The sequence below is a fragment of the Emydura macquarii genome, unplaced genomic scaffold, assembly GCF_026122565.2.
Source record: "Emydura macquarii macquarii isolate MOO-44397 ecotype Brisbane River unplaced genomic scaffold, CSIRO-AGI_Emac_v2 contig_691, whole genome shotgun sequence".
Classification (NCBI taxonomy): Eukaryota; Metazoa; Chordata; order Testudines; family Chelidae; genus Emydura; species Emydura macquarii.
Genome location: NW_027130828.1, coordinates 15,890,920 through 15,904,866, shown reverse-complemented (window position 1 = coordinate 15,904,866; position 13,947 = coordinate 15,890,920). Strand labels below are relative to the sequence as shown.

At 43.6% G+C, this 13,947-nt stretch overlaps 1 protein-coding gene across 1 annotated transcript in view; it reads right to left on the bottom strand.

The window, feature by feature from the left end:
• The window catches only part of TNC (tenascin C), an 89,266-nt gene that overhangs the window by 14,799 nt on the left and 60,520 nt on the right, over positions 1–13,947 (bottom strand). The window contains exons 13-15 of the mRNA XM_067542158.1: positions 7,992–8,264; positions 6,212–6,484; positions 1,088–1,210 (exon numbers count right to left, since the gene is read on the bottom strand). Of these exons, the coding sequence (XP_067398259.1) occupies positions 1,088–1,210; positions 6,212–6,484; positions 7,992–8,264 (669 nt within the window). The remainder of the gene's footprint in view (positions 1–1,087; positions 1,211–6,211; positions 6,485–7,991; positions 8,265–13,947) is intronic.

Genomic DNA, 13,947 nt, shown 5'->3' with positions numbered 1-13,947 from the left:
AATGTAGGTATTTGCACTTGATTTCTTTGTATTTAATTGCAAGGAGTCTTGTACATTTGAACCTCTTTGATTTTGTTTCTGGGGGAGACGAAGAAAGGTCATATATCTATGCAGAGTCTCTCCGTGGCCCACTTAATCTCAGACCAAGATACAATGCATATTAGTCTGCATTAACAGGGACATGGATAGTTATTTGTTCCAAAATCTGGTCCTACTCCAGCAAGGCATTTAAGCACATGTATAACTTCATGCTTTTGAGTAAGCCCAATGACTTCAGTGAGACTACTCAGGTGCTTAAAGTTACACGTGCTTTTCTGGATCCAGGCCTAAATCTTAGGTGAAAAACCAGTTCCAAGGTATTTGATGTTGGTGTTCCCATTTTGTAGTTCCATCCCTATCTCCTTCCTGTTCTGTTGTGTGGCACTTCCAGTGTGTTCCTTTTAGTCTCTGCTAGGTGCTCTTCCCATGCTGTTCGCTAATCTTTCCACCCAGAGGTCCATGAGTTGTGCTAACATCTGCTGCCCATCAAGGAAGTCTCACGATAAAGACAAGTTTCCCATTTGTCAGTGAAGCACTAAGCACTAATCATGGTGGATGGAATGAAACATCTTTCAGGGATGTTCAAAAAAGTGTTGACTTAGAAAACACGGTTAAAGCCACAGACAAAATTTTAAAAATAAACTATTCTTAATCTGGAAGGGCCGGTGTTTCAAAGAGGCTCAGCATGATTCATGCATGTTGATGTGCTCCAGAGCCTAAATGGGAGCTGAACTCTTTGGGAAAATCTGGATGCAATTATGGGTGCTGAGCATTTGGAAATCAGGGTCTTTCACAAATCTGGTCCATGGCATACTAGATATGCCATTCATACAATAAGTCCACCCATTAGAACTGGTTAAGTGCACATTAATTGTGCCTGCCAGCTGCTGGCTAGCAAGAAAATGAACCTCTATGTCTTTCTGATACGGAGGACAAACTGCTATGTGCCGAGTGACTGACACCAGCATGACCTAGTCCCTTCCACTCGCTCACTACGTTCTTTCTGCAGTGCTCCCTTATTCCTTTCACTACCCCACCACTTCCTCACCTCCTGTTATGGGGACGTATGAAATCCGGAAGCTGTCCACTCGGGTCCTTGGGGGTGACCAGCTGACTGTGGCTGAGTTTTCAGTAATGTCAGAGAAAGTGATTGCCTTGGGCGATCCCACAGCTGCCGGTGGAGTCAGAGGGAGAAAAAAAACATAGACACAGACACAGGGAAAGAGTTAAATCACGTGCTTATCAATCATTTTTGCTGGAATAACAATGACCTCAGCCTTCTATCCCAGGAGCTGACGCTATAAATATTCAGTCTAACATCACACTAGAGCAGAAAGTTCCACACAGTTAAGGATTTTATTACCAGCTCAGAACAGAACCCGCTGAGGTGTTTTGGTCCTGATTTTGTTTTCCAATAAAGTTACAGCAATGTCCAGCCTCGTAAAAAAAAGCTCTTAAATTTATTATCATTATATATTACTTTATTATTAGCATATTGCATGGAATAATGGAGATTGCAGGGGTTAGGGAACAGCAATGTCTTTCAATCCATTTTTTTGTTTGCACTCTATATTGTACAGAATTTGTTCTAGTCGTCATTTTCTATAGCTAATTTTACTTGGTCTGTTTTTAGTTTTTCATTGAACATCAGAGGCAGTCCATCCCCGCACCCTGAAAAGCATTTGTGCACAGCAATCTTTAGAGATGGAGCGAGCCCTCTCTCATGGTGCCAAGTTCCTTGTAGGCAGGAAGCCCACCAAAGGACTTGAATCTGGGATCTGAGTGTGTCTAGAGCTCCATCCCACGAGAGGCTGAGTGCCTTCAACTCCTGCTGATACCAAAGAGAGCGGAGGACACTCAAAAGCTTGCAGGATCAAGCCCCAGATGATGTCACAAACTCCAAGTAATTCCTAGTCCAAATAAAAGTCGCTGAAGGTCCAGAATGCAGAGGGAACATATTAGCCACATAGCACCAAAAGAAAGGCTCCCACCTGTGTTGGGTGTAGGAGAAATCCTCCACTCATTCCCCATGGTAGAGCACTATTATGGACTGTATTTCTCTCTTTATAATGGCATGCAGAAGGCAATCAGGAGCAGCCAGTGGTACCACAACTAGGACACATCCACTAGGACAGGCTGCAATATCACCTGGGGCTGGCTGTGCAGCTCCCCTGCACCCTGCTTATGAAATGGGGACAATTCCATCCCCTCCAGCCCCGAGTAGAGCCCCCGGCTGAAAGCCTTTTTAACTTTAGCTTTGCATATGAGAGCAGCATTTTACCCAGCGAGCAGGAGGGGAAAAACAAATTCCCTGGCTGGGAAGTGACTGGATATTTAGAGCCAGAGAACAAATCGTTTAGAGGGAGGAGGACAGGGAAGGAATTCTTTTGGCTTTGATTCCTCTGGATAAAACCACTGCTTCTTCTTTTCTCTCCCTCTCTCTCTCTCTCTCTCCAAAGTAGGGTGCATCACTAAGCAGAATTTAAAGTGGCATAGGCAAAGTCTGTACATTGTGAGAGCAAGGCAGCCAATGTTTCGACTGCAAACTCATTGGGTCGGAAGCTGTCTTCTTCTGGGGTACAGTGCTGAACACATTGTTGGGATTTAAATAAGTAAGAATAAGAATATGCAGTGGTTGCTGTGTGCCTCTGACAATGCCACACAGCCATAAACACAACCAGTTAAGCTAGGTTTATGGCTGATATGCATTGCCAGAACAACACAAAACAGCCAGAGCGTAATAGTGAATATGGCCCTATAGATATTTTTGCATAGGTGGAACCACTGGGAGTAGATAGGTCTTATGAGGGCGGGGAGGACTGTGAAGCAAGTATACTTATTTGAGGCTTTGGTTTTGAACACACATGCACACACCCCTTTTGTTAAAAACTGGTTACCCAATCCTGGCTCCTAAGTTTGTATACACATTGGCTGGAATTAGACATGTGAAAGCCTACTGCATGCACCACTTAGATAAGTAGAAAAACACCTGTCAATGAGATTCAGTCTGAAGATGTGTTATACATTTTTGCACAGTCTGAGCAGTATTTCAACAAATTAGAGCGTATGCAAGTGCAATCTGAGTGTGGCAAGGGCTTCCCGCAGCGTGGGGTGACAACATCCGGGGCTTGATGGTTTATATTCAGTTTTTTCAGTCCTAATCTGCCCTCTATACTGTAACAAAAACCATGCTAATAATTAACAAAAATAAATAGCCCCCCCAAGAGAAGTCCATTAGCAGAAGAGCGACAAATACCAAACACCAGCTATAGTAAGAGAATCAGGGGAGGCAAGCCAGGGGGTACGGTGAGAGGAAAAAAGAAAGACTGTGGGTGAAATGGCTTGGAAAGAAAGTTTGCCAGGAAAGGAGTCAAAGAGGGGTGTGACTTCTAGGTGCTCCTGGGAGCTCCAGCAGCAGGGCACTAAATCAACAGAAGGGAAAGGAAAGGAAAACAACCTGAGCTTCCTGAGAACTGTAAATTATCTCCACCACTCACTGTCCATGTTGGGTCTGCTGGGTTTGTTCAAAAACAAAAGCCAGGGAGAAAAAAAAAAAAAAAACGGTGTGGGAGTGGGGAGAAAAGACAAAGCAAGCTGGGTTTGGTAAAACTGCATTGCACAAAAAGCTGCTGTTGATTTAGCCAAAAAGCCACAATCTGGAAGGAAACAGCAAAGAAGAAAAAGAACACGGATGAGACAGATCTGGAAATAATATTGATTTAGTGGCTGGTGAAAGCTGATGGATTGACAGCTCTGGAGACTGAGAGCCTCTGGTGGAACCAGATTCAGACATTGTTATGCATGGGTGAAATTCATCCCTGCACAGAGTGCCTGAGTACCACTCCAGTACCACATATGGTCATTTATATGATGCTTGGGCTCTATAGTGCCTCTCTTTATGGGGTGAATTGCACCCCATTTGAATAGTCCCATTCATATCAGTACTGGACTAGGCCTTCGAACGACAGCACAGATACAATGACAGTGCAAAGAATTTTAGGTTCACTTCTGTTGCCAGTGTGACTCTGTGTCATTCTAGAGAGGTCACGTCTTGGTGTGAAGGCAGAGTTCAGTTTCCAAACGGGCACTTTATCCTTGGTCTTTCTGATGGGTAGACGTGAAAGACTCTATGTGCCCGTCCCCTGAGTCAACTAGTCCCTCTGACACTGACTGCCAATAAAACTAGTTAAACAAGTTTTGCATGAAAATTTTCCTGCACAAAAATGCAGTTTCAATAAAATTGAAATTTTTCTGCAGTAAATTGGAAAATAGATACATGTTGTCAAAATCAGCAATCCGGGGAATCAAAATCATTTTGAATTAATATTTCAAAATAAAACGACTTTTTTAAAAAACCCATAAATATCTGTTTGACACATCAAATTATTATTTTTTTTTTTGGATTAAAAAATGGGTGCATTTCCCATCAAATCTTTTTTGAAATTTTTCATTTTATGACGTTTTTCGATATTTTGACTTTTGCTTCCTATTTGGAATAGAAAATGAGGGGGAAATGTCAAAATTCCTCAAAATCGTTCTTTACCATCAAAGCAGAAAGGCCATATAAGTCTAACAGACAGAAGCTACTAACTCAAAAAGCTAATTAGATTTCTCGGTGGCATTGGCTACTATTGCTGGGTGTGGCATAACCCACAGCCTAAGTCATTTAGCTGGGATTTTATGGGCCTAGACCTATTATCATTTATCCATGGGCTATTTATGGGTAGCTGTCTTCTGGACTATTAGCTTCAATAGCTGGCATGCTCCTAAATCTTTCTGCCAGGGCTGAATCAGAATGTAGTCATGAAGAAATTTACAACCGCCTCTGGCTCACCGTAAATATTCTGAGAGTCAGTGAAAAGGGGGACATGCGGCTAAAAAGTATAGTTGGCTTTAAACATCTATCTCCCTCTCTTGTGAGTCAGACCTGTGGTTTCATAAAAGGCTGCCCATGATGGATTGATGTTCTTCTGCTTACTGCAAATGTCTCAGCCCTTAAGTACATTTGCTTGCTGTTTGTTTAAGAGACACGATTGTGATCAGTTGGACGTGCCTCACAAGTGTGCATTCCCCCTCAGCCTTAGGGGATCAGTTAGATGAATCATGATGTCATGCAGTGTCAGTGGGTGCTTTTCAACACTGATCTGCCATAGGCTCTTTTCCTCTCCAAACACTGACTGAAGGTTATCAAGCCAGATTTAAGGCTTGATTCTCATTTCCAGCAAGACCCCTTTGTACCACTCTGGCAGTTAAAAACAGCCTGGATGTGAGAGTTTATTCCAGGGGAGATTTGAAAGGCACAAAAGGGAGTTAGGCATCCAGGAATCAGACACTGGGGCCATGACATTACTTCATTTCTGTGCCAGGGAAGCTCCATCGAAGTCAATGGAATCCCATCTGTGCAAAGCTGGCGTCATACGGTGTAGAATCCAGCCCTTGGGGATTTTTTTTCAATCAAAATGGCACTAATAAACTCTTGTGCCTGCCTTTTTCTTTGAAGATACCATTCACTGGAAGACTCAGCTAAACAATCACTGACTCCAGGGTATTCTACTCTCCATAAAGCTAATCTATAGCGTCTTCTATTTGAGGACGTCAAAGCACTTCCCAGACACAAGGGATTTGATTCTGCAAAATGCTGAAGGCTCCCTTGACCTGCTGAGCATCCTTAGCTCCCAATAAAATCAATGTGAGTTCAGGATGCTCAGCACCTGGCAGATCAAGCCCTAAGTGAGTAGCCTCTCAATAGCCCTATGAGTTAGATACTTTTTATCAACCATCTTTTACAGGTAGGAAACTGAGGAAGAGTGAAGACAAGTGACTGTCCAAAGTCACATAGCAAGTCATTGGCAGGGCCTGCAACGGAAGGCAAATCCCCTGTCTCTCAAGCCCTGTGCTCTAACCACTAGACTAGACTACGCTGCTTACCTTCAGAAATCAAGTATGAAACATACCTCCTTGTATTTTATTAAATATGGTGAAGAACACCAAGCAGACAGGAAGTGCTACATCAGATGGAGTAGATTCAAAGAAAAGAAATTTTGGTAGGGGCTGTGTGGGGGGCAAAGGGCTTTTAAAACTTTGTAAAGCTCAAACTGGATGTGAGAGTGAGAGAAATTAAAGAGACAGACATGCACATTATGCTTTTCTCCCTCCATTGTAAAGACAATACCTGTGGTAGCTACTGCATTTATGGGCTGGGAACGTCGTCCACTGATAATTCCATAGAGTTCAATGTTATACTTAGTACCCTCTTTCAGCCCTGTTATATCTTGGGTGCGTTCATGACCTGGCACAATTAGTTCCCGTGGGTCAGACTGTCTTTCGGTATCCCTGATTTTAAGAACAAAGCTGTCGAAGACTCCATCATCTGCGGTCCAGGACAGACGGAAGCCATCTGGGGTAGCATCTGAAACCAGAAGGTTGTCGACCTCGGGTTCTGCTTCTAAAAGGGAGAAAATAGCAGTAGGGAGAAGAAATTAGACTTTTTCCACCCCTCACCAATTCATAGTGACCTGCTTTAGGTCGGATTAGAGCACGCTGCAAAAATCCAGCCACAGTTCAAAGAAATTGGAACAATCTGCTAGCTATAAAAAAGAAAAAAAGCTTTTGATATTTAATAGTTACTGTCCAAGATATATATGAGTGTGTGTGTAGGAGTGCCCAACTACCCCAAAGCAGAACAAATATCTGGATACAAGCCATTTGCCCCATCATGCAATCTTAATATGCTAATAGTAAATGTTATATCTATTTGTTTTCTGGCTTCCGTTAAAGTTACCCATCCTTTGTGAGACCTTTATGAAAAATAAAAACAAGCCATTATTAAAAAGCTGCAGCTGTGCCTATACCATTGCTTGCTTCTCCCCCTTTGATAGGAACACTGTAGAAAAGCCACTGAGAAGATCTTTTTCCTTCATGCCCAGCAATAATTGCATGTGGTTCTGGGCTTTTTGATGTTTCTGATTAAAACTAGACGACACTGTCCACTTTTCCTCTGGAATAAATGTTGAAGAAGCAATGGGCAAAATCAAGAAAATCTATATCCTCAAAGCTGCACACTTAAGTCCAAAGAGGTTTTATCTAAAACTCTTAGCAGAGGATTAATCCACTTAAGAGGATTCCAGCAGTTAACGAAGATGGTTTCTCACTATTATTGTGATATTCTGCCTCGTAAAGAACTCTAGGCATCAATAGCTGTAGCAATGCTACCAGAATAGTAACTATTTAACAGTATCTCCAGTGTGCCGCTATTTTTCACAATAAAAGGTCCATATTTATTTTCTCACCAATGTTCAGCCATATAACCCCAGCTTCGCCGGTGCATGGAGTTAGCAAATCCTGTGGCTGAGACCCAGTGAAGAGAACCCATCAGTTGGCAATAATTGTTCAAGAAGGCCTAAATGCAGCTGGAAAAACTCAGCTACAATGAGAAAGAGAGCACGGCAATGCTTTGCTGAGAGATGCCCAACTCCATTGGTTATACATGATCACCTTGATTTTTTCTGAGTGAGATCAGTATAGAGAACAAAGGGGAGGATTCCATGGGCGGGAAGCCCAGTATGACTCTCCTGAACAGTCCTGAATGTTGGACAATTGAAGAATATTGAGGTACCTGGTGGCTTTTAACATGGTGAACTGCTGCATCTCGTCTCCTTTCTCCAGCTAAGGTGCTTGCATGGAGCAATTTGAGCAATATACCCCTCCACCCTGTTCCACTCTTCTCCACCGGACCCCCACAGAGACAGAAAATAAAGAAAACACCAAGAAACACAGAATGGGATCACATTAGTGAACCTATCAGTCATGATGAGGTATGTGTAGCCATGATGAAAAAGGAGATGTAAAAGCCATGGTTTGTTTTGCAAATGGATTGCACACAACATCTTCCGAGTGAGAATAGAAGCATGAAAGAGAGGACGGAAGAGAACAATTTGCCCACGATAATATACCTGTAATAGCCACAGTGCTTAGGGGCTTTGTTTGGCGCCCCTTGGCAAAACCATAAAGCATAACCTCATAGCCAATGCCAGTAATAAGGCCTTTAAGCTCCAGTTGACGCTGGTCTCCTGTAAGGAGGAATTCCTGTGGGTCCAGCAGCTTGCCAGAATCCACCACGATTACTAGAAAGTTGTCAAAGGCATTCTCCGATGCCATCCAGGACACCGTGAACCCATAAGGATTAATGTCAGAGACAGTTAGGTTTCCCAGTGGGGGCATGGACTCTAAAAGAAGGGAAGGTGCAAAAAAAAGAAAAGAAAAGAAAACAAGAAAAGAAGCGAAAAACATTGCGAGTTAGACAGCACGCTTCCAGCAAACATAATTCACAAGTTTCCCCCCAAAACCACAAGATTTAATGGAAAGGCATGGCCATTACAACAAGGCTAGGGTATTCAAAGGAGCCAAAAGAAGTTAGGTGTTCAATTCCCACTGCATGTCAATGAGATTGGGGTGCCTAATTCCTGTAGGTCCCTTTGAAAATCCCCAACCCAGATATTTAAACAAATTTCCTCAGTTTCACATGCACACAAAATACAGCTTTTGTATGATTTGAATAATGCATCTATTTCCCTCCTTCCCTCTCCATCACCATTGCTTTATAGATAAGCCTCAATTTTGACATATCTCACACCAGTATAGCCAGTTTTTCTTTCCAATGGTTGACCCAGAGGAATCAGAGTTTAAATGAAAAAGGGTCACAGTAAGCATTAGGTCTAAACAACTGAAGGATTGTTTCTTTGAGAGATTGTGCTAGCATCAACTAATGACAGCAGCTAATGGCTGATGATAAGACTGGCCAAAAATCTTAAGAGGCAAGTATTCCTTCCCCCCCTTTCTCCTTTAACTGATATGTTGACAACTTAAAGAGATTCCAATCAAGAATGTTTATTCCGGTAGTTTTCAGACCAATGTGGCAGTAGTTTAAGTTCAGAGGCATAGGGCCGTTTGTTGAAAAGAGTTCAGTTTTCACTGAGGCACTAAAAGAAGTGGCCAGGTTTTCAAATGGCCTGTAGTGCGCATTTGAAAATCCAGACCTAAGATTCACAGTGGGAGTTACTGGGCACTGAGCGTTTTTGAGAGTCTGGCCCTGATAGTGGGTGCTCGGCCCGTGACGATCTGACCCTAAGCTTTCTTAAAAATCTGGCCTTACTGTCTCATCTGGCCCAATCACCGAATCTTGCAATCCTCACTCAACGCCTCACTAACATTCACGTCAGCGGAAGTTTATCCCTAGTAAGAGTGGAATGGATTTGGCCCTTGACTTGCTTCCATCCCACCCAGCCACCCCTCCAAAATAACCCTGCCTGCATTGTGTGACTGCATAAATAGCGGTGAACAGTAGAGATGGGTCCAAACCAGAACCATGGATCTGAAACACACAGCTCAGGCGCTTGGGAAAGTTTCTGAGCTGAATTCGACAGCTGAGGCTCTGTCTGCGCTTGGAGCTCGGGGTGTGATTCCCAGCGCGCACAGACATACTTGGGCTCATTCTCATCGAGCAAACACACTAAAACCAGTAGCGTGGTTGTGGTAGCACCAGTGGCAGCGCAGCTTGAGTAGAAACCTACCTGGAGCTCTCAGGAATGTACTAGGGGTAGCTAAACCGTGCTGCTGCCCGCTGCGACCCATACTGCCATGGCTTAGGGTAACTAGATAGCAAGTGTAAAAAAACAGGACAGGGGTGGAAGGAAATAGGTGGCTATATAAGACAAAGCCCCAAATATTGGGATTGTTCCTATAAACTCAGAACCTCTGGTCACCCTATCATGGCTACATCACTATTTATAGTGCGCTTACGTGAGGAGAGCAAGTGCAAGTACGTCTCTGTTAATTGGGAATCACATCCCTAGCTCCAAGTGTAGAGAGAGCCTTAGTCTGATCCAGGAGCTCAGACACAGACCCCCCCACTTCCAAACGCTGGGAAAGTTTGAGTTTTGATCAGAAATTGGAACGTCTAGGCTTGAGCCTATCTCTACAAAAAAGCCACATAGCACTGCAAAAATGAGGCATGACCGGTGATATCATGTGCAAGGAATGCATAGCCATCAAGGTGTATAAATGGACTGGAGGCAGTACTCTAATACAAGCATGGCTGCCAGGTTGTTATATTAGATCTGATTGGGGTAAAGTGCATGATAACAAGGGGAAACGGGCCAAATCTTGATGTCCTCCCTCACTGCCACATGTCGAGGTTTGAATAGGCACTAGAGTGCCTGAAGTCCTGCCCTTTGAATTGCCAACTGTCCAGCAGAAAGGAGATGCCCATTTCACAGATGATTAGTGCTATTCAATGGAATTGATCCTGCAAGACAGCCAGAATTGTAAAGGGCCAGTGCTGCTCCGAATATTCGAGTGGAAATAAGGACTAGAAGCCATTCAGATTAGATAATTAGGCCCATGAAGTTAATCATATTTTTTCAAAGGTGGTGCGGGGGAGAGGGGAAGTTGATTGCAGCTGAAATTAGAAGTAAAAATGTGGATGGGTTCTTAATTCAGGACAGAACCTGTTCTCCCTTCCCTATTCCTAAAAGTGGATGATCTCTTTAAGTGTCAACATGACTCAGTTTCATAGAGAAACAACCGGCATAATTCTCTCCTTTCCTCCTTGTTAGAAAAAAACAACAAGAACAAAAAGCAAAAAGATAAAGCAGCAGCCTTTAAATGGGTACCTGTCACGACAAAAGCTGTGAGGGGCTCTGTGTGGACCCCTGCATTGGCGGTGCCCTGAATGTTAATGTCATAGCCAGTGTAATCTACCAAGCCTGAGATGCGAGCGCTGCGGGCACCTCCTGACACCGTAAGCTCCTGCGGCTCGTGTGCTGAATAGGAATCTCTAACATTTATAACAAATTTTGAAAAAGGCCCATCTCTCGTGGTCCAAGAGAGGTCGAAGCTGTCGGGGGTAACATTTGTGAATGAAAGCGTGCCCAGCTGTGGCTTGGCCTCTGAAGGAAAAGGAACACAGGTGAAGAGAAAGCATTACTTAGAGCAGGGCTGTGCTTATAAGCAGACGAGGGTTATGGCTGTATAGCAACATAGCCAGCCTTTACCATCCGCTTAACAGTGGTGAAGAGATAAGGACCTGGGCATTCTAAGGGCTTTTAATTTAACCTATTTGCAGTTCTTTATTGGTTTTCTTTTTTTTTCCCCCCTTGCTCTTTCTTTATTGATTGTTAAATAAATTCAATTTTCTGACCTAAACTTGGGCCTGATTTGCAGAAATGCTAAGCACCCACAACACCTCGTGAAGCCAAGGGGAACTGCAGAGGCTTAGCGCCTCTGAAAATGAGCTTTTCTTTGACTGCACAAATCTGAACCAGGACTTTACTTTGGAGCCAATGCTCTAAGTTATGGCAAGCTTCACGCACTTCATGTTCAAGTGCTTTACAAAGCAGGCCAGTGTCATTATATTCACTGTTCAGAGGGAAAACCGAGGCCCAAATGGGTGATGTGATTTGCCCAAGCTCATAGAGGAACCCAGGTTAGCCGAGTTCCAGTCCAGCACACTGTCCACTGGTCACAATGTGCACCACTGAATGAAGGACACAAGATCACTGAACCCCCCCTTTTTCAGGCCCTTATAATTCTGGGGGGGGGGAAATATTCCCTTTTGGCATAAATTTCTGTCTCATCCTCAAAGGAATATCTTTGGAAATTGGAGCCAAACCCATCCAGCTTTTATATCATTAAACAATGAGGAGTCTATTGCAACCCCATTTGTCAAAATGTTTTGGGGACATCAAAGCCTTGGTTAAATGGAGTCAGTGGTTTTCAGGGGGAGTTATGGAATAAATGATTCATGCTGGGGAAGTAATAATCATGGCAAATCTCAGTGCACAATAGAACAATGAAAGAACAGAAAGACGTCCTATAATTAAGTGAAATATGAACTGATGCAAGTTTCCACAATTTACCCACCCAAGACCCACGTTAAATGTGCAAGGGGAGTTTGTTCCCCATCCATTGTATGGCATTAGACTAGTCCAGGAGCAGGTGCATCCAAATAACCCCAATTAAGGATGCATGCTGGGACTGTCATCTTGCTGCCATCTATTGACCAGCAGCGCCAGCACGGTTGGTAATGAAGTCCCGGCAAGAGCTCGGTGACTCTGGAGATGGTGGAGGAGATCAGAAAGTATTCAAGATGCAAACATACGGAAAGGGAGAATGTGGTGAAACCAGACACAGCACTGTCAGCCCTGCATGCATGTTGAAGAGAACGATCTTTTCCACACCGATCCGAAAACGGGCACATTCCTTCACATGCCATTTGCACGCAGGCCCACATCTTGGCACCCAGATTTCAAAGATTACTACATGCAACACAAGTTGAAAGTGTCTCTTCAGGCAAGGCTTAGTGAGTTCCCAACATCCTGTAGTCACCACCAGTGTTGGAAAGGCATCCCCTGGAATGCACTGTGCTGCCCATTACCCTGCAAGAATAACTGGCAACAATGCAGTGACAGTGTACGCGGGTGATCATCAAGAAGGGATGCACTTCCTTTTCAATCCCAGCTCACTGCTGGGGGGATGTGCAAAGATGGCAGGCAGAAAAAATTCTTGGTACCAGCACTAGATAACTGGACCACTCCATGCAGTTCCTGTTGGTCATTTGACATGCTCCAGAAAGCACCAGTAAAAGATACAAATGCCAAGAGGGACATTTGACCTTTACAAACAAAGAACCAAAATGGCATGCAGGTGCCTTCCTGGTATAACAAAGACACAGAGCTCATTCCCATGATAAGAAAGATCCCAGGCAAATGAGGAGAGATGGTGGGGAATGAACACAAAGAATATTCCAGATCAAATGCAAGGATGTTCCAGAAAAAATCATCTGGAGCAATTCAGTTATATATACAGAGAACTTGCAGATAAGTGTATATATAGATAAACCAACTAAAGGTTTACCATTGTGCTCCCTTAATACTGGGGGCACTTTTCAGCCATTTCCAGGGTCCCAGATCCGCTTACTTGAAAGCAGTCTCAGATTTAGCTTATTCCAACCTGGCGCATAGTGACCATTTCTGCCATTTACTAATCAGGACCATCTAGATGACGAAAGGTGATGTCACATTGGAGCCACATTCTAAAGCAGTTCAGTGGGCAGCAAAAGAAATAATAGAAAAAGTAAATCTTGAAAGTGAAATACCTGTGGTAACAAGTGCTGTCAAAGTCTGAGCACCTTGGCCATCAACTAGACCATGGAGTTGGACAGTGTAATTAGTGGCGGCTCTTAGGTTGGTGATTACAAAACTCCGTGAGGCCCCTGGCACCGTGTGCACCAGGGAGTCCAAAGGCAAGTCAGAGTTTCTAACTTCTAAAACAAAGCGATCAAAGGCAGCATCCCGAGCTTCCCATGTGAGGGACACACTGTCTGAGGTAGCGTTTGAGACAGTTAGTTTGCTAAGGAGAGGTTCCTCTACTATAGGAAGAAAAACAAATGGAAACGTTTCGTAATTATTAGAACCAAAAATAAAATAAAATGTCAGAGGAGTCAGAGATGGAAAAGAACTATTTAAGCACATTTTCTGCACCAGCACCCCTACCACGTTAGCTAAGATCTAACCAGGATCCCTCTCCCATTTAGCAGGATGAGATGGGCGGTATAATTTTGACCCGCTGATACCCATTTGCAGTCCTCCTGGGGTCACGATCCCCAGCTGAGAACCCCTATTTCATCCTTCTGCCAGGATATCACTCCCCACTTACAAATGTATCTGCTATTGACTAGATCACAGTTGTTTGATTTTATGCTGCACCATGACTGGCATCCTAAAGTTCCATAGAACTTTCTGTTAATCATGTCAGCAGGAGCATCACATTGTTACAATTCATTTGATTTATACCTATTTTAAGATAAAACAAGGTAAATTCTTTGCAATCTGTGAGGCGATATAACCTGCG